This window comes from Lampetra fluviatilis, chromosome 30 (assembly GCF_964198595.1).
Source record: "Lampetra fluviatilis chromosome 30, kcLamFluv1.1, whole genome shotgun sequence".
NCBI classification, from domain to species: Eukaryota; Metazoa; Chordata; class Hyperoartia; order Petromyzontiformes; family Petromyzontidae; genus Lampetra; species Lampetra fluviatilis.
In genome coordinates this window covers 10,683,211-10,708,476 of record NC_136304.1, presented here as the reverse complement: position 1 = coordinate 10,708,476, position 25,266 = coordinate 10,683,211, and the positions used below count along the sequence as shown (strand labels likewise).

Below are 25,266 nucleotides of genomic sequence, written 5' to 3'. Positions count from 1 at the left end.
TTGGCGATCCTCTGGATGTGTAAATCCTCGTTATCCAGGGTCACCAATTCCGATCCACGAACACCCCTCGCATTTGTTGGATATTATTTTTCGCGATTGTGACGACGAGTCACCCACACAAGCGGTCACGGCAGGTGCTAAGTGAATTGTATTATCCTTGGATAAGAGGATGAAAATGATAATGCCAACAATGACGATCGTGATTCATTATTCGCAGATAACTATTAACCGATCAGTTACAGTTTAATAACAGTTGGCATACCACTACATGGACGAATGAGTCACTTACCATTACATGCCCAGGAAGTACATAATACTCTTGCTCTAAGTACTGTGCTTTATAAGAACTGCACGGTTTATTAATTGGAACATGAATCTCCGATAAATATTTACGGAATATAAACCGTATTTCAAAACACGTGTTTACAGTAGTCATGAGCACGGTTGGCTACGTACGGTGCGAAAGAAGTTAAACAAACGGTATACACGAAGGGGAGACGCAGGGGATTACCACTCGTAATGGACACGTTTAACCACAGGATCGGGCTACCACAGCATTCGTCATTGCAAGGCCTGGTGGCCTTTAGTGCGGACCCCGACAATACACAAAGAGCGAAAACACCGCCCCATCATCATAATCGCGCTGCTGTTAAGCCCCCAATGGTTTCAAATGTGCGGTGGTCCTCACACTGATGATGTCTTATCGGAGAAAGTGCCTCCCTCTGAACATTAGTGAAGAACATTGGGCTATCACGTGGTCTGCTGCTAATTGACTTGGCTCTTTCTCTGTTTTGGGAGATTACATTTCAAAATAAATTGAATCAATCACATATATTGTCATTTCATATATGAGCATCGAAATATGTATTTATACTGGAGGAATCCGATGAGCTATGAATCTCTTTGTCACAGATGCCCAGCGATATATTAATGGCTGAACACCAACCATGCACTTCCATGCATGCGAGCCGCGTTCCGGCAGGAACTTTCGTTTCTCTAAAGTATTTCTCTGCACTTCTAAGAGCATTACTGGCATCCCCCAACCTCTGGCTTCCCTGTGTCCAGTCTCCAGAGACTCCCCTGTATCTACCCTTTCACGGCGTAGCGCCGTTTGCACCCCAGGTGTGCGTATGGATTGTCCAATAAGAACGCACGGACCGAGTGATGGAGCACATAAGGACAGCATTACTCCTTTTTAAAGCTGTCATCAATACTACAAACGCCGTTGCTATATTGCACATTTTGAAATAATAATCAGGATGATGATTAGTGCCATTAAAATAAAAGTGTCTAGATGCACATGCACTGATTTGTTTTCAACACATTCGACCTAAACATATATCATCATCATCAGCAGCAGCAGCCATGGTCACAATTCACTGCCGGATGAATGCCTCTCCTAGACGCCGCCACTCCTCACGATGTAACAACAACAAAATCCACCCAGCACAGGCCCACGGGCCGATGTCATCGCTCCATCTCCTCGGCGGACGGGTGCTCTCCGACGCGTTTCGTGCAATGCCTGCAAGCCTAACGACGCCGAAAAATGAAAAGTAAATCCTCGCATAACGTTGCTGACGTCTGTTTTTCAGTTCCTCATTACCACCATAGCCTCCCCCCCCGCACACAGGCGCGCATAACAAGAGGGGGCATGTGATACATAATACAACTTTAACACTCACGCTAGTTTAAAATCGTACAGTGTTCTTTTCCCAGACCCCAATTTCACAGCTGTTTAATTGCTCAGTTCACAGTGTTAGGGCAGCATTGAATTACCATTAGTGCCATTAATATTTATTAAACAGGTTCCCATACAATTAGCTACGTGGTGCACATTTAAATCACTACACTGTGGCGCACATGAACAAATGAGTCTCGTTTATTTGTTATCTGGTGGACAAAGGCAAAGATCCCCCGTGTAGCCTTAACAGACTGTAGGGGCAAGTGCTGTTAGCGAGCATCTATGAAGGTACACGAGGGAGTGGGTGGCCAGCACCACGCCCCGCTGCCTTTGTATCCCTAGTGACAATGTATGTACTCTACACCAGGTACTCATTTGAGGCTGAGTTGACTTAGGGGAGGCCCAAGACCGGTTCAGATTATCGCTGTCACTGCTGTTGGCCATGAGTAGCAATCAAACAAGGGATAGCGGGTTCGTAGCGCAGTGCGCTAACCACTGCGCCACCACTCCCCATAATCTGGCCGACGCTCACGCGCACACACATACAAAACAAAGGTCCCCCGTATAGTCTGGAATAGACTGTTGGGCAAGTGTTGCTAGCGAGCACCCATGAAGGCCGGAGCGGCACACGAGGGGTTGGGTGGCCAGCACCACGCCCGCACGATCTGCCACACACACACACTATTACGGGTTTCTCTAAGGCATGTGCTGCTGGGAAAGGGTTAACATAGCATTGCGCCATTGTAGGGTTTGTACCGGTGAGTTTAACCGATCCAGCTAGCGTTTGTGGGGTGTGACAAAAAAACGAAATTATAAAGATTACTTCGATTTAGCTGTTGCGTGTCCTGTACTCGTCTTCCTGTGGAGACACTGACGCCTGCCATGAAAACGTGGAAATGACACCACTTGCTCAGAATCACGCATGCACAGCTGTCTCGGTTGTAGCGTCCACAGTCCACCCTGCAACACAGGCTGGTTATTCCAGTCTGAATGTGTGTGTAATGCAACAGATTCAACTCTGATGTCTATTTAGAATTAGGGCACATAACCAGAAATTTCACCTAGGCTACTGGGATTTTAGCAAAAGCTTCGAACGCCAATACCGCTGTTTCACACGCCTAATGTTCCAGCGACACACGAATATATAAATACCCGTCATTCGCCACTAAGTGACGGTGACGTGAAGTGTCGAAGGCTCGCTGACAGGAGGTCACGGAACAGAGGCGCGGGTGCCATGGGTTGACTGACTGAGATGACTGCTCGATGCACCACCAGCTGTACCAACTTGTTGCGAGTGTCGCTCACAATATTCCCACGCACAGGTCCATGACGGCAGTTACTCGAAGAGAAACGCGTGCTGTAACGCAACTGAAGTTGACTGTCTGTAGCGGTGATACATTGGAGTCAACCCCATCTAGATGTCCATGCGATCAGCGCAACGCCAGTTTGATTGTTAACACTTGTTGAGAAACGGACCCTGTCATCGTCATTGTATTTTGTAGGAAAACTGTTACGATGAGAATATTGCAGATTTTCTCTGCGTCTACTTCTTTGGGAAGGTTAGTGTCAGGCGTGTTCATTTAGAATGCGGGTGAAACACACGACAAAAAAATAACACGTACAAAATACAAAATGAAGTTTACGTGAAAACAAACTGCTCCCTTAAAATTCCGATGCAATCCAGCAGCAGCATCATCAGCAGCGTAGGTAGCAGGCATCCTGTGTGTGTGTGCGGCGCGTGTTTACAGTGGCCATGTGCGGGAGTAACAATGCCCTTTCGTGGCAAAATGTTGCAGTCACAATGTCCAAGGAGCGTAAACCATCACGTGAAGTGCGCTCATCCTCGCAGCAGCGGCGGCTTGTCGGCTGGGCCGTCGAACAAAGGCGGCGGTGGTCACCGCATCGCGCGGCGCTTTCAGATGCGACCGTCTGGAACGTTCTTCCTTTACGATATTAGGAAGCCACCGGGAGCTGCGTCACTTTTAAATCGTCTAGATTGACAAACTCACTTCTTTAGAACTGCTTTTTGTGTTTTAGTTTTATGTCCTTCCTCCGGTTGGCTGCGTATGTATGTACAGTATGTTGAAATAAGTTCAACATACTTACGTAACATTACTTAGATGCAGCTTTCTATGAACTGTACTCGTCTTCTTACGGAGGAGACTGACCCCTGTCATGATACATCGGAGCCAATGCCATCCCCACGCCCTGTATGTTCAACTTATTTCGCACCGTACGTTAAGCCAACCGCGCGATACGTTGGAACAACAACCGCGTGAGTGCGTGGGGGATCACCGCCACTGCCACTGTGTGAGACCGACAAACACACGGGTTCGTAAGAAGGGGGGGGGGGTGGAGGAAGGGGGAGAGGAACACCGAGAGAACGGAGTGCTCACCAAAACTCATCGGGTGTCACGTATACAACGACTTATACACACACGTGACTTCTACACGTACACACACACGCGACTTATACACACACACACACACGCGCAACTTCTACACACACGACTTCTACACACACACGCGACTTACACACGTACACACATTTACACGTACACACTTCTACACACGCGTGCCTTCTACACGTAGACACTTCTACACGTATATAACAACAACCGCCATTCGCCACTAAGTGGCGGTGAAGTCACCACGACGCTTGTGCCAGGCTATGTGCACCTTGCGGCCACGTGAAGTGTCGAACGCCCGCTGGCAGGAGGTCACGGGGCAGACCCAGATGCCACAGGTCGACTGACTGAGACGACTGGCTGATGCACCACCTGTGCCCCTTATTGTGCCAACTTGCTGTGCTTTAGCTACCCAGCGCTCCGCTCGTTGTTGTGAGCGTCGCTCCTCCGCCCTCCATTGTTGTTGGAGGGCGACTGCCTCCAACTGTCCAGTAGCGTCCTTTACGAGCATCCTCCACAGAGGCCGATCTTGACACCGCTGGTACCAGTCATCGGCAAGTCCACTCAGCTCCACATCCTCCTGTACCACATCACTCCATCTCTTCTATAGTCCGTGCCGTGCCCATTTAGCCCCCTCGATCTGGCCAAACAAAAGCTGTTTAGGCCTGGGGTGGCTGGGCATGCGGGCTAAATGGCCCAGCCAGTGCAGCCTTGCCTGCCGGAGGAGCTCACCGATGGGACTTTGTCCAGATATTTCAAGGATTTATGAGCTCACACAATCCAGCCTGGGTAAAGCCAATTAAAATTGGCCCTCCACCCACGGCACTGCCCACCACAGCGTTGCCGCCTGGCACCACGAGGGGGTAGGGAGTTGTTTTTGCCGGACTACACACACACACACACTTTTACACACATGTGACTTCTACACGTACACACACGTGACTTCTACACGTACACACTTCTATATGTACACAACGCAACTTCTACACGCACACGTTCAACTTCTACACTACACACACACGACTTCTACACGTACACACACACGCGACTTCTACACGTACACACACACACACACACGACTTCTACACGTACACACACACACGACTTCTACACATACACATGCTACATAGAAGTCGTCGTCACAGGATGAGTGTACCGTACAGTATTTAAGTATCGTTGAGTAACAACGTTGCGATGCACATACTATTTTTTTTATACAAACGTATGGTAAGAAGCTACTTCTTAAACTAAACTCAAACTGTAAACGAAACAGGGTAAGGCCAATTGAGCTATGTAGCTCTTGTTCAGAAGCGACCTGGTCACAAATGATAATTCAACAAAGTGGCTTATTGCATGGAAATTTAAAGCAGCCAAAATAATCTAAACGCATGTTGATTCTTAATGTGGAGGGAAAAACTGGAGGAGACGGAAAAAATTTCACGTGAACACGGGGAGAACACGCAAACTCCAATTATACAAGCGTCTTCAGGGTCGGGATCGAACCCACGAGCTCCTGCATACCAGGCGAGGGAGTTAACATCTCCCTGGCCACCGCGACTTCTCTGCTGGCTTCATTAGCCACGTCTGGCAGCTGGCGTGCGACCACTGCGAGCGTGGTTACAGGCAAGAAGATGGTGGCCCGGCTTGTTGCTCGCCAGAGGCGGCGTAGCCACGCATCTCGACTCGTGTAGCTTCCGCGCACTGCGAATCAGTTCACAGGCTAAACGTGGTCGGCAAGACCTCAGTGCTGGATTATCCTAGCAGCAAAAGTAGCTACAAATGCTATGGTCCCTAGCTTAATCCGGCACTTCAAGGCCTACGGTGTGGTGGAGCTCTTGGAACGTTGCGCAGGATACCGATGCATTCCTGAATCATTGGGCGAGTTTATTGTCTCTAACGCTCCTCTCTATGAGGTTTTTTTCTTTCTTTCTCCAAATTCCTCATTTACAAAGTGTCGCCCCACCCAAAAGTCACGTTGTGTTTAGAAATAATGGGCGGGGGGGGGTTCTCTTCCCCTTCTTTTTCCACAAGGGATTGAAAACAAAAATGCGTTCTCACAGCAGCGACGTTGATTCTTGACACAGAGAGTTTGTTCACGTCTTAGCTGACGCGGTCACAACTAAAGCGCACGCTTGTTTACGTTACGGGCGCTTAGCAAGGAAGGTCCCATCATCCAGTTGTTAGTTTCGCAGACTGGGCTTGCAGTGGATCATTTAACACGCCACAAGAGAGTGTCAAGCGAGGGGTGGCCCTTTGAAGCTTCGCACTCCACTTCGGTGGAGTTGTAACGTTAATGGGACCTGGGCTGAGTAGATGCAACGGCGTGCAGCCAAGCGACTTGGGACTATTTTTCCACCATGCCACCGTTGATAATTAAAAGCATTCAGTGGAAAGCAACGGGTGATGCGTAGAATTGGCCAGGGCATTTAACCATTGGCTGTACGACTGTATGGTGACCTGGTTTGAGGAGGTCTGCCTGTGGCAAGGTGCTATTGCTGTTCAGACTATTGAGTTCAGAGGCTGTGGGGGGGGGGGGGGGTGAGTGAACGTGGCTGGGGTGGGGGAGGTCGTGGCTCGAGGTCAAGGCGGAATTGGATGCGATTTTATTCTGAGCCGATAAGTGCCGGTTCAGGCCAATAGGCCAAGTCTGGACACTGCATTGGTCAGCTTCGTTTTGTTTGGGGCGTAGCGCGGCACGACGACTCCTATCCCGAGTGTAGTAGACGCCAGAGGTGTGGACTCGAGTCATGTGACTTGGACTCGAGTCAGACTCGAGTCATGAATTTGATGACTTGCGACTCGACTTGGACTTGCATAACAATGACTTTGTCCCACCTATGAGATGTGGACTCGAGTCATGTGACTTGGACTCGAGTCAGACTCGAGTCATGAATTTGATGACTTGCGACTCGACTTGGACTTGCATAACAATGACTTTGTCCCACCTCTGGTAGACGCTGTTGTGGTCGTCTCTGGGATTATTGTACTCTCAAGCTCGATGTTGCAAATACAAAGATCCCCCATATAGCCTTAACATGCGGTCGGAGCAAGCGCTGCTGTTCGTGAGTAGCACTAATAATGTGAAGGCTGGAAACGGCACGCGAGGGGGTGGGGGATGTTATGCACCGTACCGAGTCTTCATTTTAGGCTGAGTCGACCTAGGGGAGTCCCAGGTCTGGTTCAGATACTTGTCACAGGTGTTGTTGGCCGTGAGCGGGAATCGAACCCGGGTCGCCGGGTTTACCGCTCCCCAGTGCAATGCCTAGAGCTGCTTGCTTGTTAATGTCGCCCCTAAGTCGGAGGTAAAGTTCAGATCTGGTGCCTATAACTTCATCTTGAGCAGCCCCGCGAATCTCCGCTGTGGTCTACGATCGAGCCCCAATTGATGGGCCGTGCCGGGTAATGAACAGTTTCACGTTAACATACCGTGTCAACCCATACGGGTTTACTCCGCATTCTTGTGCAGGGAAATTTAATTTTCAGGTCCATACGGCGTACAGCAGTTTCAATACGGGCAACATTTTTTTGGTCTATTTGTTTGTGTTTCTTCCTTGTGATGGGACTTTGTAGGATGAACGTTGCGATGTTTATGGGCACGGGGTGGCCAATAAGTTCTGAATTGGTCTGTAATAAGGTAGGCACTGATAAGGGGTTGACAGGTATGCATTTAAACATGGTGAGATGAACGATAGAGATTGTTGTGTCTTGGGGGGGGGGGGGGGGGTTAAGGGCCAATGACAACACCGTTTCGTGAGTAAAACATCTCTACAGGGACATTAACGAATGTTAGCAAAACTAGAATGTCACCCTTTAAAAGTGCGTTGACTCATCAGTTATTGCCTTTAAGTTACAAGTATCGAGTCGTGCACGTTGTTGGGAATGGGTTGTTGACAAAGTGCGCAGATGACATGCGAATGTTATATTGCAGCTAGCGACGTGAACGCAACTGTAGAAACGGGACAGAACAAAAGATAAACAATACGCACGAGACGAGACAGATTAAACACGCGGGAACACAAGGATGACAATGATTACGACTGCACGTGGATGTATGTATAACGACATAAATGGGCCGTTCTATGGCAACAGTGGGTGTACTATACACAAGGGCTCCCTAGACGGCAGATTCCAGAAGTCACGGAGGTCGGGTCAGGACATGACAGTCTGGGTGACCCCACGAGAGCACGTGACCGGACGAGGGGGCACGGGGGCCCGCAGAAGGGGTGAGCGGGCCACGTGACGTGGACCCAGACTCTTCGCGAAGGATCGAGAAGGGGGCGTGACCAGGGGCGGAGCCCGGTCACGCGACAGGAGATAGAAGCCAGGAAAGAAGTCGTTTTCTTTGCTCTTCGGTCTTCAGTCTCCGTACGCGATGACACGATGGCGTGTCGGCTGTTCTGGTTCAACCATATAGGGATTCCGTTCAAGTGGTTAGGTGGTTAGGAACGGTGACCACCACCTTACGTAGTTAACCTGTAATGTACATAGTCGCTCAAAATGTACATAGTTAACCTTGGAACGTTGAATAGCATTGTTTGTGTTAGAGAATACAACGTGTTGCCTCCCAGTCTTGGTGTGCACCTGATTAGAACGCACTACAAATGTATGTTGCACTTCTTTTGAACCGTACGTAGCCACCCGCGATGAGACGATATGAACGAGCCTGAGTACAGTGTGCAGGCTAAGATAACATGGCATTGTTATGAGACGCGGCAGTGGTGTGAGGAAGACCAACAAGAGCAATTGGCAACACACATACACACCCCGGTTTACGTCGAGGATGCGTTCCTGAAAGGCACGACGACGAATATCGAAACGTCAATCAAAGCGATTTTTTTTTCTCCAAATCACCGAAATACTGTACATAAATAATCTATTGTACTCTGCAGTACAGTAAAAAAACATTATGCGGGACGTTGCAGGGTAGTTCGTGTGCAGTGGTAGGTGGGGACAAAGGCTGAGAGGCGACGCACATTCGGTAGTTGCGGCGTTAATAAGAAAGTGACGACGTACTTGAAACGACGTAAAATGTGGAGACGTACATCGGGCTATGAACTGTATTGTATTAATCTTGATTTGAAGCTTTCGTGACTGCAGGAATCCATACTCTTTGGTTCTTTCGGTGAAGTCACGTAGTTAGAAATAAAATAAAACAAATCACGACGTTTCAATCGCAACACAAGCGGTCGTCATCAGGGTAATATGAACAGATTAGCTGAGTGCACGGATTGGCTAAGCTGGTAAAACTGAGAGCCGTCTACATGGCAATTATACACCGGTTGTTGTTGTTGGTGTCGACTTGCCCATTAACTATGACTAACATGCGAATGTATGCCAACTTAAGTGTGATCACAATGCCGAACTAGCCAGCGTGTTCCCAAAGTTGCCTCCCCCTTGTGACCCCACAGCGTGGCCTACAAACCTCCCCCCCCCCACTAGCCCTGGCTTTAACCTGGCGAGCGATGGGGCCGGTGTTCCCGTTACTCTGTGCACGTGAAATTCCCCGGCCCAGCGGCCTATCGGGCCCAGCGCCTGCCGCGTCCCCACCCAACACGGGGGCTGGTGCTGGGGCGAGCGACTCTGTCACCAGTGACAGGGATTGGCATAACAAACATCGGTCCAGGCGTTTTGTAAACACACCGGCCCAAATTCGGGCTATGGGCAATTTGTTTAATTGTTATTTTTGTTCAATGGTTGTTGTGCGATGACAAACTTGTGTTGTACTAAGTAGCTAAGATGTTGCGGTGTGACGACGTGTTGGCGTGATTTGGCCGTGCGATCTCCTTGGCCAATTTGGGGGCTGGGTCCAAAGAAACACAAATGGGTGGATGGTGAGAAAGGATCTTTGGGGGCTGCTGAATATGGGGACTTAATGCCGGCTGAGAGCGTAACTAAGGAATGAAGCATACACATTCCAGAAGAATTCCCTCATCAAGACTCTATACCATAGAGCTCAATGCATCTCCGACCAGGAACACATTGCCAGTGAACTCAAACACGTACGCCAAGCTCTTAAGGCTAATGGTTACTCCGACTACACAATCCGCAAAGCCATCACTCCTACCATCAAGAAGGATCCTGTTGAGGAGCCTTTCAAAACCATCACCTTACCCTACATTGCTGTGGTCACAAAAAAGATCTCCAAAATCCTGATAAAACACAAGATCCAGGTCCGATTCAACACAGTACATAAAATCCGTGATCTGGTCCCGTCTGTAAAAGATGTGGTTCCAGACATACAGTACCCTGGCGTCTACAAACTAAGTTGCCTCTGTGGTAGCAGTTACATTGGAGAAACCAAACGACATGTCTCTGACCGCATCCGTGAACATAAAGCAGACTTGAAACACTGTAGGACACACACCTCAGCCATGGCGGATCACTGTTACAATTCAGTGGGCTCACATGATATTGACTTCTCCAAGACAGAGGTTCTCTGCAAGCCATCTGGCTACCATGAGAGATTCGTTCATGATGCGATCCACATATACAAACACAGAGACAATTTCAACCGAGAAGATGGATTCTGGCTCAGCAATCATTGGAAGGACGTAATAAACCATTTCGGATCTTAACTGATTGTGTTCACGTTTACGGTGACCTTCATACCGCAGTCCACTCACTGGCATTGACTATATATCTTTTATTCTCCGCAGCGAATGGATTCCTTGCTCCACTGCAAGCCTCCTACCAGCACTCTCCCATTGACATATTTCGTTGCTTCCTCTTAGTATCTTTCACGCGACAGTCAATGGTATAGTGTATAGCGGATTGTATAATAATAAATAGTATAAAATTGTAATGTTTAATACAATGTATAAAGTAATATATAGTATCGTAATTGTATAGTGAATATACAGCAGTGTGATATACAGTAGGGTGGGTAGAATAATACATAGTGTAATATTACAATGTATAAGGTGGTGTATAGTAATACAGTATATAATTTAATGTTGGGTTTGTCGATGGCAGTATATAGCAGGGGGTAGACCCGTGTGATGTAAGAGAATAAAGTTTTAGCTGACAGCATATTATAATTTTGCGACGTAGAATTAGAATGTATTACTTACTGTTAGTAGATCAGCTTATTGGAGAGTATATTTAGTATACTGATGACACTATGTAGTTTATACTTTAGTTGTTTACGTAGTGGTTTAGTTACTGCAGCTACATACTATTAACATTCCTTCACTTCATTAATGCTACTCCTACCCCCTCCCTTTGATTCTGCTAATCCTGCATAATGCACGGGCATAATGACTTTCAACCCCCTTCCCACCTCCTACGCACTTCACAAGTAGTACTAATCCCATATCTGCATTTCCCATAAATATGCTAAATTCCTATTGATATGTAAATTATTTTGTTAAGACGCACCTTCCCGCTCCAAACTAGCTTAAATAGACACTCCAGGCCTTGGGCGTGTCATTCAGAAGCTGTCTTGTCGACAGACCTGTTTCTTCACCTGAGGACGGCTGCTTGCGTTGTGGCCGAAACGTCGTGAGAATTATTTTATTATGTTTTATTTTTATTATTTGATTACTTCCCTTCTACGTGACTTTACCGAAAGAACCAAGAAGATGAATCCCTGCAGTCACGAAAGCTTTATATCGAAACATTAGAGGTAATAAAATATGTTAATAAAAAAAAAATATTTTATATATTTATAAATATTTTTACTCCGATTACATGTGCAACTTCCGCACACAGACCGGCCCCACAGGGCATTTTGCCCTATGGACTGCTGCCCTATGACCGGTCCGGGGCCTGTTCGCCACACTGTGTTTACAACTCGGGGCGAGTTCTCCCCCCATAACAACGGCGCTCTTCCGCCGTGATGGTCTGCGGCTGCTGCGTAGCCACGAGCCCGTCGGTTTGATCGCTCGCAGCCGAGCCAGGCTCGCACCGAGACGAACGACTCCGATGTTCCGACGTTGGCTCCACATTCTTGTGCAGAGAAGCAGCCTGGGAGAGTGGATCGTGTGCCAACACGACGGGTGACGGGACGAAGCCCGTTATCTTTACCTCGATTCATTTCGTGCAAGAACCTCACATCCCACGTTTAGCAATGACCTGTCGTGAAATAATAAAAAAACGAACCTACGTGGTTTTCCATAACTTGTAAACCAATGATAAAAAAAATCAATTAATCCAGCTGCCAGTGGGCTTTGTATAATAGTTGAAATTAAATGTCATTCAAATTCATCGCCGTTGCGGATTTATGATGTCCCAGTCGTTTTTGGGCTTCATGTCACCAAGGCTCATCAGCAGGGTTGTGGCCTCTTTAATGAATGGTATTGGGTATCCATCCCATTGCTATCAGCTAGAGCCAGCCCTGAACAACGAAATTGGTTAACATTGAGCTTGGATGTGCGGGGAATTTGTGAGACCGTTAGAGGAAGGAGGTGTTGGAGACACAGACAATGGTCTGGCAAGTGGTAGATCTGAGAAGAGGGTTGGAGCAAGGTTTGAGCCTGTGTTCCACCATGGCACAGGATATCTTGAGAGAAAGAACGAGTCCTTGTAGGGAAATGTAGGAGGATCGGTGTTGATAGACGAGGTCAGATGCAGGAGTGATGGGTGCAGGAGAGGCCTGTGTAGTTATGGAGACATTCACAGAGGGTGTAGTGGCAAATATTTGGCAAATTAATGGGATCTCAATTTTTTTTAAATAGGGTACTTGTTGAGTGCTATGCCGTTTTATCTTCCGTAAAAAAGAGTCTGCGCATCCAATATCTTCCTTCCTGCTTTTTTGTGTTTAGTTTGTTGTCCTTACAAGAAAATTTAACTTAAAATCTAATCGGCCCAAAGAATCAAACCCCGTGCCAGAAGTATGCTTAAAAGCACAAATACAATTTCAACCACGCACGGTTGTCTACGTACGGCGCAAGATAATTTCAGCGTAGAGGACATGCACACAATCTAGATCTTAAGTTTTCGTGACTGCAATGATCCATACTTTTTAGTTCTTTTGGTAAAGTCACGTCGGTAAAAAAAAAAAAATGTAGTTTTTTATTTTATTTATTATTTATTTTATTTTATACCTACGTGACTTTACCGAAAGAACTAAAGAGTATAGATACACACAGTTCGGACGTTTGTAGTTGGGCACTTCGAGCCCCCTACCTAGGCACGTTCGTCGAACCCCAAGCTACAAAACATTGCTCCGGTAGAGCAAGTCTCCCGTTTGCATCGGGCAGCATCAACAACCACGCCAGCAGCTGGTGGCCCAGGCCACACGGCGGATGCTGGTCTACGAGTGAGTGGGGGGGGGGGCAAGCAACTCGAGGTCACGTTTGCTTGTCGAGAGCAAATAAACAAATTGTCTTGGCTCATTCGTCGTGAGCTTTGGGCGCGCGTGGGGTGTGGGTTTATATAGACGGGGACGCAAGGTTTGTAAAGCAACGGGAGCCCGACGGTTGTGTCCGGTGTTTGATGTACAACACGAGGGGCCCGGGCTCCTTTACGCGTGGGTCGTGTCACCGCGTGTACCCCGAGGCGATGAGATTGCGAGCCACCTGAGACTCCCTTGTATCGGGAGGACGTGTGCGCACTGCAATGCGAAGCTGGCAGCCTGGGTTCCAATTCCCCCGGCGACAGCTAACGTCGATGGCGAGCGACATCCGAACCGGTCCCTGGGCACCTGGTGGACAAAGCTACGAGTTGGAGCCCCACCTTGGACAGCCACCACGAGATATGTTTTCAACCACAGTGTACAAAAATAATTAGAATAAACACTTATTAAAACGCAATTCATATATTTAAAAAAATTAAAATGCTTTCATTTACGTCCCACGTTTTAATTTTAAGTTAATTGGAGAAGTAACGTCTGGCCTCCGCAGAATTGCGCATCGCATGTTTGTTGCCGTGTCCGTGTTGTTGGAGTGTAGCCAGGTCGACAAGCAGAGCTGTCGTGGCTGTATTTTGCGGGACCATAAAACGACGCCGTGATTAGGGCAAGAGGAGCCGCGCGATACTATAGCCTCTTGGTGCGACCGTGCCAGACATCACATCTTGGAGGGGCACCCCCCACCCCCATGAGCTGATAACACTGGTCAACACACTTTTTCTGGCATAAGGTATTCCAACAGTTTTAATGTAATTTTGGGGTGCTGATTCCAAATCTGGCATCAGTTTTTGTCTATCACATCAGGTTTTTGAGATATCAAATATTGCATTTTCAATAAAAAACTGCAGAAGAAAAATATTAAATAAATGTGGATATCTACATAAAATGATATTATAAACACACTATCCTAAAAATACAGCACCATATTTTAACACTAAAGCAGTCACTGACTCGCAACATCTTGCAATCATAAGTGACAGAGTTAATTTCGGGTAAAATCAATGAAAATGGGGTATGCCGATAGCATAAAAATGAGATGTGATAGAGCAAATCTGAGACCAGATTTGGAATCAGCACCCTGAAATTAGTCTAAAACCGCTGCAAAAGTCCAGGCCAGAATTTGTTTTGACCAGTGTAATGCATAGCTATCAAACCATACGGTTTACCCCGTGTTTTTGTACAGGGAAATAAGAGTTTTCAGGTCCAAACGGCGTACAGCTATTTCAATACGGGCAAAACATAATGTTTGTGTCTATTTGTCTGTGCTTCTCCCTCGTGATGTGACTTTGTAGGATGAACGTTGATATTTATAAGGGGCACGGGGTGACCAATAAGGTCTGAGTTGGTCTGTAATAAGGTAGGGCGCTGATAGGGGGTTGACAGGTATGATGATGTCGTTACTACTCCGCCCCTGCTGGGCACCCACCTCCTTCACCAACCCGCACTGACCCGCGTGGTGAAGTATGGTCAAACGACCTCCCGTGGCCGACGTGGCACAGGGAAGGGGCCGTCCATAAATGACGTCATACACCTAGGGGGGAGTGGGGTCAGACATTTGTAACGATGTGTGACGAGGGGGGGGGCTTTGAGAAATGTGACGTCACATCAAAATGCGCAACTTTAAATAAATATAGACAACACGTTCTACTTAATTAAATAGACTTTTTAATAAATGTTTTCTCCTACAACATCAGAGTGCAGCGCCACATTAAATACGTGCTACAATTACAATAGTTTAAAGCGATTTAAAGCATGTTTTATATCTTTTTTGGGGGGGGGGGCAGAGCTTTGTAATGTCATATTTTAGGGGGGGTCTGACTTTTTGTGACGCCGTGTGACGACGAGGGGGTGGTCAAAAATTGTCAAAAATCGCGTGACGTCATTTATGGACGGCCCCGAAGGCCTTCATTCGCTCAGCCGTTGATTGACAAAGAAGTGTAACTTACAAGCGCAGTACTTGTCAATCCGATCTGTTTTATCTGTGCGCGGGGCATTTGGAACGCGGTGTCGTGAGGGGTGCAATTGATTTTCCTCTAAGTCGACCGAAGCCCTTGCGTTACGGCGAGTCACTAAAGGCGGTAATTCTCGTACGGATTTACCATCGGGCGCATTTGACGCGTGCCTCGTTTCTCGAGACTTTATCGCCCCCGCCTATCTATCGTGTGCTTGGCGAGAGAAACATCTTCAGGTCGAATTTGCTCCGCGGCTGCGACACGAGGTTTTACATACAGTGTGCTCAATAATGAACACGTGCACGCATGCGTGCGCGTGCTTAGATACGTACATGCACAACACTTAGTATGTGACCGGTTTATTTGTCAAAGAAAGCTTGCAATGTTTGTATGCATGTCGCGTGTGAAGGTGTATTGACGGGTACCTCTAATGGAGAAGTTGTCATTCGTCATAGCCTAATGTTTTCTTTTTTAAAGATCGTTTCGTGAGGTGTTACATCCGAATATAAATCACTCTGCTGCCAAGGACTTTCTGTCTCCTCTAATCCACACAGTGTTCAACCACCACACTGCAGGTCCCTAACAACACAGCCACTCACTTTATCACTCATCCACTTACTCAACTACTCACTCACCCACTCACTCCAGCTCACCTACTAACCCACTTACTCTACTAACCAACACACCCACTCAACCACCACATGTCAGGTCACAGCAACACAAACACTCACCCACTCACTCACTCTGTCACTCACCCACGTGCTCAACTACTAACGCACCCACTCAATCTCTCGCTCACCCACACACTCACTCACCCACTCAACCACCACATGTCAGGTCACAGCAACACACTCACCCACTCACTCACTCTGTCACTCACCCACGTGCTCAACTACTAACGCACCCACTCAATCTCTCGCTCACCCACACACTCACTCACCCACTCAACCACCACACTTCAGGTCACAGCAACACACTCACCCACTCATTCACTCTGTCACTCACCCACTTACTCAACTGCTCACTCACCCACTCACTCTGTCACTCACCCACTTACTCAACTGCTTACTCACCCACTCACTCACTCTGTCACTCACCCACTTACTCAACTGCTCACTCACCCACTCACTCTGTCACTCACCCACTTTCTCAAATGCTTACTCACCCACTCACTCCCTCTGTCACTCACCCACTTACTCAACTGCTCACTCACCCACTCACTGGCCCTCCTGCTCACCCACTCACTCAGTGACTCTCCTGCTCACCCACTCACCCACACTCACCCACTTACTCTACTTACCCACTCACACACTCACCCTCTTACTCTACTCCCCCACTCACCCACCAGGCTGCAGCTCACAACACTCCTCTCACTCTGCGTTCATTCCCTCGCACTGCGAGCTAGACGTTGTAATTCCTTCCCGTCGTCTCTTTTCTCCAATCTCAATCCGAGAGACGTATGAACCCTCTACCTGCTGGATACCTCCGACAATGCTCGCCGCTGCGGGGCTTGCGGTGAACACCACGGATGTGCGTCACGCAGCAACCTCTCGGCTATGGGGTCGTCCATAAATGACGTCACGCACCTAGGGGGAGGGGTCAGACATTTGTGACGATGTGGGACGAGGGGCGGGGGTGAGAAATGTGACGTCACATCAAAATGCGCAACTTTAAATAAATAGACATGTTCTACTTATATTATTGGTTCTTTCGGTAAAGTCACGTAGAAGGGAAATAATAAAATAATGCAAATATTGTTTAATATTTTTATTACTTTATTATTTACTTTCTACGTGACTTTACCGAAAGAACCAATAATATGAATCCCTGCAGTCACAAAAGCTTTAAATCAAAACATTCTACTTAATTAAATAGACTTTCAAATAAATGTTTTCTCCTACAACATCAGAGTGCAGCGCCACATTAAATGCGCAGTACGCTGACAATAGTTTAAAGAGATTTGAAGCATGTTTTATATTTTTTTGGGGGGGGGCAGAGCTTTGTGACGTCATATTTGAGAGGGGGTCTGACTTTTTGTGACGGCGTGTGACGAAGGGGGGGGGGGGTCCAAAATCGTCCAAAATCGCGTGACGTCATTCATGGACGGCCCCTATGACAAGCAGCACCAATACACAAAAAAAACAAATCCCAGGCCAACAAATCCCAATTGCCGCTGCCCGGATCATCTTCAGTCTCCCCCACCACTGCCACACATCGCCTCTCCTCGTCCTGCCACGCTGGCTTGCCGTCTGCTATCATCGCTGCCTTTGCGAATTCCTCACCCTCGTCGACAAACCTCTCCGTGGTTTCGCCCCAGCGTATCATCATCTCGCCTCCACGCTCCTTCTCGCCCCTCTGCGTTCACAATCACAGCCGTCTCTCTGTCTCTGCCCCCCCCCCCCCACCGTCTTCCCTGTGTCCAATCACCATTCACTTCTGGCACTCCTCGCACTGGACCTGCCCCTTCACGGTTGGCTACGTACGGTGCGAAAGAAGTTCAACATACATACACGTCAAACAATCGGCCTCACTGTCTATTTTTCGTTCTCCTCCCCCAAAACACTCACTTGCTTTCCCTCGATTACCCCAACTCCCCTTACCTCTCCCTCCCCCCATCACGAACTCCATCCCTCTTTGCAACTTCCATAACCATCCGTCATCGACCACTCACTGCCGCTTTCATCATCGTTTATTTCACCCATCGGCGTCATATTCATCACGCAATGCCATCCTTCTCGGCAACCCATCTCATATCATCACGCTGTACCGCTGCACAAATTGCTAACACTGCCTTAGTCAAGGCGCTCTACGGTAAATTAAAGTAAGACAAGAGCTGCCGCGCGTTATGTCCACCACCACCACGTGAGCTTTGTAGTAGCCACTGAATGGATGACCCCACTTCTGGGCACCCTCCTGGCTGGCGATCGCACCGCGTCAACGCGTTGTGTGGCGTTGCCCTTGCGTGGATGTGCGGTGGCCTTTCACGTCCATTGCGGGGAAGCGGTGGCACGGTGGTGATTAGTGCGGCTGCATCATGAACCAAACATAAATTTAGTTATTTATTTTACCAGGTAAGGGCTATGTAGCTATTTTTCAGAAGCGACCTGGCCACAAATGATAGCTCCACGAAGTGGCTTGTCGTGTGGAAGTTCATTGCAGCCAAATGCTCTCATACGCACGTTGAATCTAAATGTGGAGGGAAAACCCCGGATACAAATCCACGCAACCACGGGGAGAAAGACATGCAAAGCCCAAATATACAAGCGTCAGGGTCGGGATCGAATCCACAACCTCTTGTATACCAGGAGAGGTAGTTAACATCTGGCCACCGTGGCGACTCGAGTTCGATTTCCTCTGACGACCAATAACGGTGGCGGGGAATATTTGAACGGGTCCTGGGCCTCCTGTGGGTCGACAAAGCCTTATATGAGTGCCTGGTGCGGTGTGTAATCATCGGCACTGGGGAGACAAAGACGACCAGGTGTGGAATAAACATCATGTCATGGACTAGTCTGTCAAAGACTGCAGCCCCCGACCCAACAGTGGACGTTTTTACATCTTCTAGATTTGAAGCTTTAGTGACTGCAAAGATTCATATTCTTAGGTTTTTTCGGTAAAGTCACGTAGGTAAATTTTTCTTTTTTAATTAATAAAAGTAAAATAAAAATAAAATAAAAATCACGACGTTTCGGAGGCAACACAAGCTTCCGTCTTCAGGTGGAACCGTCACAGCACGATAGCTGTATCAAGTGAGAGAAATTCCAAGAAACAGTATTTGTATATATACTGCTTGAGGGTGGGAGGAGCCAAGGTAGGCCCTGAATATTATTTTGTGAGGTTCGGTGCGACTGAAGCACGCTGTTAAGAATGAGCCTTTGTTGTGTAAACTAGGTGCGGATGATGTAAAGGTGTGTGTAAAAGGGACTGTGGGTTTTGCAGTCGCTGTGAAGTTTGCGACGACGACGATGCTCTGTCAGGGCGTGGCTCGCAGTCTCAATTTCGCATAATTTGCAAGATGTGGGCAGCAGTGACATGGGTTCGATCCCTGGTCTTGGCATCCCTAGTGGCGATGTGAAGCAGACCTGAGCCTCCCCTAGGTAAACTCAACATTAAAACATTGCTCGTGCAGCATGTGAGTGTGTCAGCATCTCCACGGAACATACAAAGGTAGTACTGGCTGTACCACCCCATTGTGTAGCCTTAATAGGCGCTTGCTAACAGTAAATGAACTGGCATTATACAATGCCTATGTGCACGTGTGCACGCGTGTGCGCGTTTGTAAAGAATGAAAAATGCTATTTAAAAAAACACATTTCAATAAAAAAAGTCACCTGAAGTTTTTTTTTTTTAAACCGAGCCCTGAATCATCCAATAAAACGCAAAGCTCTACGGCGCAATGTCGTAATGGTGGCAAAGGGGGCTCTCGTAATGTTGAGACCAGATGTAATCAGGGGTACATTTATTGTCCGGCTGCTGATTTAACAACGGGAGAGGTCTCTAAAGGGCTCCAAGTCGACATTTGTCTGCGGCGGATTCGCGACCACATCGCGTGCCGGCGACGGCCCACATTTATTTTATTTGAAAACATTTCCAGCAGGTTACATTTTGTTTTAGATACTGTACAATGCCCGGACATTAAAACGAACCGCACATTCACTCGAATTGAGAATCGTACATGGCTGTCATCACTCGTAGACTAAATGCTTGCTTGCAGAGGCCGAGAGTCTGTGGGTAACCGTGTACCCACAGAGACAGCTGCCACTGGGGATACCCTTTGAAATGTGTTCAGATGAGATGCGGTGTAAAGGCGCTCTTGAGATGCCCAGGCTTCGAGGATCGCACCCTCTTTCGAAGACCATAATCACGACCATCAGAATCTGAATGTGTATTGAAACTGGAGGAATCCGCTGAGCTACAGAACTCTTTTTTCACCAATGACCCTTCCCATCATCATGGCCCTTGCACGGTCGTTGGCTCGGGAACTATCACGCATGGCGGAGTGACGCGCCGGGGGGGAGGGTGAGATTTCGTGAGCGAGGCCGACTTCACCGTGGTAGGAAAGTAGTTCCCCCAGTGGAATCGTCTGCCCTGGTAAATGTTTACTGCTCACTCAAGGGCCATCAGGAGTGCCGATTTGCCCCTCGGCTCTGCTTATACGTGTCAGCGTTAGGTACGCGCGTGTGTGTGTGTGTGTGAAAGCATGGCTGTGTTTCTTTGTGCTTGTATGAACAATGATGATCGTGTCAGTACGCGTAGGTGACGGTTGTGCGTGTGGGGGTGTGGTGGCGAAGTGAACCCGGGCCACACGGGGTCGATTCCCGCTCACGGTCAGCAGCAGTGGCGATGATCCAAACCGGCCCTCGGCCTCGCCTAGGTGTGGAAGCATCAGCAGAGGATAAATCACGGCGGCCGGGCGTGGTGCTGACCACACTCTTGCCCGTGCCAGCTTTTCACAGGTGCTCACCACGCCGGCCTTTGCCCCAAACGTACGTTGGGGTCACCCACGTACAAATGAAAAGCGGGAGCCTGACAAGGTGACGCTCTCTCGCCATAGCAGTGATTCACACAGCGACATCGTCAGATGATTTGCCGACAGGTGAATCGGAGACACCGAGACAGCTCAACGGGGCGTGCACACCCAGGCCGATGGCTCGGCAGCAGCCACTGATAAGCAAGGGGCGCGTTCACAGCACTGTGCCGAAGCAGTGGGTGGTGATGGAGGCTAAAACGAGGGATCGTCGCGTGCGTCTCTCCCCCCCTCTCCTCTCTTCGGCTCCGTGTGTCCCGCGGGCCGCTTGATCGCAGACACCCGCTCTTCCCCCTGCTGGCGCTCGTGTTTGAGAAGTGCGAGCTGGCCACGTGCACGCCCAGGGAGCCCGGCATCGCCGGCGGGGACGTCTGCTCGTCGGCGTCGTTCAGCGAGGACATCGCGGTGTTTGCCAAACAGGTGCGGGGCGTTCCACGCACACACAAAGACAAAAGATCCCCCCCCCCTCCCGTATAGCGAGCAGCGCCTATGAAGGCCGGAACAACACACGAGGGGGGCCAGCACCACGCCCGGCCGCCTTTGTCTCCCTAGTGGCGATGTTTTTACACACAGCATCAGGTACAAATTTGAGGCTGAGTCTACCTAGGGGAGGCCTAGAACCCCTTCAGATAATCGTCATTGGTTTTGGCCGTTAGCCGGAATCGAACTCGGGTCGCCGTGTTCGTAGCGCAGCGCAGCGCGCTAACCGTTATGCCACCGCTCCCCACACGCACGCACCAGAGAGCCCAGCCAGAACACGAAATCGGAGTCCACCGCTAACTTTTATGACCATGAACCTAAACGAAAATCGATTTTTAACCGGTTCCAGAAAGATTTTTTTTCTTTGACAGCTTTGTAGGTGAGGCGTTATAAGTAAAATGGTCCGAGACCCCTCAATCAAATCCACGGCCATTCCGCGAGAGGGCACATTGTCCGTGGCCGCTAAAGCAACGCGAGTCTAAGAGGGGAGATGGATGCACTGCCGCACCCAGACATGGACACACGCATCGAGACGCAGACAAACAACGCAGAGAGACAATTACGGAGCGAGAGATGCCAGGTTTCCCGATTAGTGAAAGTGTATCTTGTCTCCAGATTTTCGCAGTAAAATTTAATGAGGGATTAACCGGCGCGTTATCTTGAACGCGTTCATTAGAGTGGGAATTAAGGTAAATACAATAAACGGCGCGCGCGGCGTTCACTGCTTCTTTTGATTGCCTGCGATGAATCTGGCGAAACGATGCTCTGTGCAATTGTGATCACGATCCCGTAGAGCAAGAACACCCCACAATAAAATGATGAAAATTAAAAAAATAGCGGCCAATTCTGAAAGAAATCCTTCGCGGCGTGAACCTGGTCGCTCTACATAGATTTCACAATAGAGGTTTTTTTTGGGTTAGATCGCGTAAATATATAAAAGTGTTGTTAAACGCACCACCACCCGACGCGTGTTGTAGAAAAAGCCACAAAATTGTAAATGTTGTGGCTTGGCTCTCCAACACAGCGGTGTGCTGTACTTGTTAACGATTCGGGACGTTCTGTTTACGTGGCAAACCTTACTAATTGGCTGTGTGGGGTGGTGGCGGGTTTAACGACACTTGTATACATTTACGCAGTCTAACCCAACACAACCTTTATTATGGATGACATTGGTCGCGAAAGCCTACGTGTTAAACTCGACGTAGATTCCACACTCAGGAGAAGCCGTGGATGGAATGACGGCCCTTGCCGTTGCGTCGCATCACTGGCCCGCGAGCGCGTCTTGTTGCTGGGATTGCGAGACGCCGCGTCTCCACGGGCGCTCTCTCGCAGGACCTCCGTAACTGTCCCTTTGGCAATTTGCTCTCAAGAGGACTTTCAGAATGTCCTGAGAGGACTTTCAAGAAAGTCGCGGGCGGAAAGTCCCGGTCCTCTTGATTTTTCGAGTGCTGAGTCGGTACTTGTCCCAAAGTCTGCCGCCGATCCTCCTCGTCCCAGCAGGCTTTGCGAGGCTCTCCCAAGACACCAATTTATCGTTTGTATTTAAAACTGTAAACAACATTTGTATTTACTTTACGAGGTAAAATAAAGCGCTCCGTTAATTGTGCATATTATACTTGTCCTGTAAAGGACACGTTCCAATTTTTTTCCTTTAAAAAAAATATATTTTTTAAATACAAACGTATGGTAAGAAGCTACTTCTTACTCTAAACTCAAACTTTAAACGAAACAGGGTAAGGCCAATTGAGCTATGTAGCTCTTGTTCGGAAGCGACCTGGCCACAAATGATAGTTCAACGAAGTGGCTTATTGCATGGTAATCTAAACGCATGTTGATTCTAAATGTGGAGGAAAAAAACTGGAGGACCCAGAGAAAATTTCACGTGAACACGGGGAGAACACGCAAACTCCAAATATACACCAAGTGTCAGGGTCAGGATCGAACCCACGACCTCCTGTATACAAGGTGAGGAAGCTAACATCTCGACACCGTGGTGAGATGACCCCAGTGACCCGGGTTCAGTTCGCAGCTATGCAGAGAGCATCGTTAGAAAGTGGAATTTGAACACTGTTCCAGACATTTTCCCTTAGGTCAGCTCAGCCTTAAACGAGTAGCTGATGCATTTTGAAAGCGTCGGAAGTTTCGTAGATTATTGTATTTATCGCGGTGACGGCCCACACTACCCACGTCTCGCACCTTGCTGGCCTTGGCGGCTCCCGCTAACGTCGCTCAGCCTGGCCATCTACGTCCGTGTGCGTGCATCCGTGTGCGTGTCCACGTGTGTGCTTTTCGTGTGCCTGTCTGTGTGCGTGTCCGTATGCGTACGTCCATATTCGTGTGCATGCATCTGTGTGCGTGCATCCGTGTGCGTGTCCGCGTGGGTGCGTTCGTGTGCCTGTCTGTTTGCGTGTCCATGTGCATATGTCCATGTGCGTGCGGCCGTGTGCTTGCGTCCGCGTGCGTGCATATGTGCGCGGGTAGCGTGCATCTGCTAAAGTAAGTGCATCAGAAAATGCATCGCGGTGCAAATTGTGGTTCCCCAGTTTTGCGCAGCGATGGGAGGCGGGTGCTGGATGCCCGTTTGTGAAGCCTCCATCAACGCCCTCCCCGCACGCATTCAAAAAAATGTAGGTCAGGCATTGCTGATGTCAGCTGAAATAAATAAATTACCAGGCCAAAAAAAAAAAAATTCGATGAATGTAAAAAAAATAACAATAGTAATTACTCAAATGTATATTGGCAGAAATTGACATTATGGAATAAAAGGCTTTATACAAGATGATAATAATGTTCAGACTGTAATAACCCTTGGGTATGATGTGTATTTGTATATTACCGTATCAACATTACACCGAGCTCAACCACACGGCACGCATTATCCGAGAATTCCCCAGGCGCTCACACTAATAAAATGATATGGCATGATGATGATGATAATAATAATACGGCACGTGGAGCTACACAGCACAGTGTTTTGTTTAAACCGGCCTCTGTAGTGCAGAGCCCGACGATTCCTGTGTATCCTGGTAAATTATCCCATGCTCTCACAATTCAAATATTGTAGACCTACGACCCAACTAAGTTTAAAACTTGCAAACATTTTTTTATTTTTCCGGGTAAGACCCACTAAGCTGTATAGCTCTTTTTCAGAAGCGACCCGACCATCACAAATGATGGCCCAACGAAGCGGCTTATCGCGTGGAAATTAATAGCAGCCGAATACTCTACAAGCATGTTGAGTGGACCCTGCCTCTGGTCATTCTCCTGGCTGACGATCGCACCGTGTTGTGTGGCGTTGCCCTTGCATGGATGTGCGGTGGCCTTTAATGTACATTACGGGGAGCGGTGCCGCGGTGGTAGCGCGCTGTCCTATTAACCAAACGAAACTTTTCATTTTACTAGCTAAGGCCCACTGAGCTATGTAGCTGTTTTTCAGAAGCGACTTGGCCACAAATAATGGCTCAACGAAGGGGCTTATTGTGTGGAAATTGATAGCAGCCAAATACTCTAAATGCGATCCAGATGCGCCGCTTCGATCTCCCGGCACTGCAGTTGCAATGATGGGGCTTGTTTCTTAAATCTCCTTCTGCCTCTGTCCACCCGGCAGTACCGATAGGTTGAACCACAGTCGATCGGCAGTGGGATAAAGTGTGGGTACTCCCAGTGAGGGCACTCCCACCTCTTCTAATAAATCTGGCCGGCGTGGAAGAGTAGACCAAACACCCTTTTGAGGTGCGCTCTGAAGCTCCCTGGAGTTCTTCCGCCAACGGTAGCATGAGCAAGCATTTGCAGGGCTGCACCTTTAACCTGTTTTATTCTCACGAAAGCAACCAACGACGAGTTCGCTGCCGTGCTGTCGGCGTCGTCTC

The 25,266-nt window shown here is 48.4% G+C and overlaps 1 protein-coding gene across 4 annotated transcripts in view; it reads left to right on the top strand.

Annotated features, from left to right (window-relative positions):
* The window catches only part of LOC144943266 (homeobox protein Meis1-like), a 251,869-nt gene that overhangs the window by 25,802 nt on the left and 200,801 nt on the right, over positions 1 to 25,266 (top strand). For all 4 annotated transcript variants that reach the window (XR_013639471.1, XM_078870606.1, XM_078870605.1 and 1 more), the window contains exon 3: positions 21,196 to 21,337. Coding sequence is in view for 3 of the 4 variants with exons in the window: in XM_078870606.1 (XP_078726732.1) it covers positions 21,196 to 21,337 (142 nt within the window). In the remaining variant the exon portion in view is untranslated. The remainder of the gene's footprint in view (positions 1 to 21,195; positions 21,338 to 25,266) is intronic.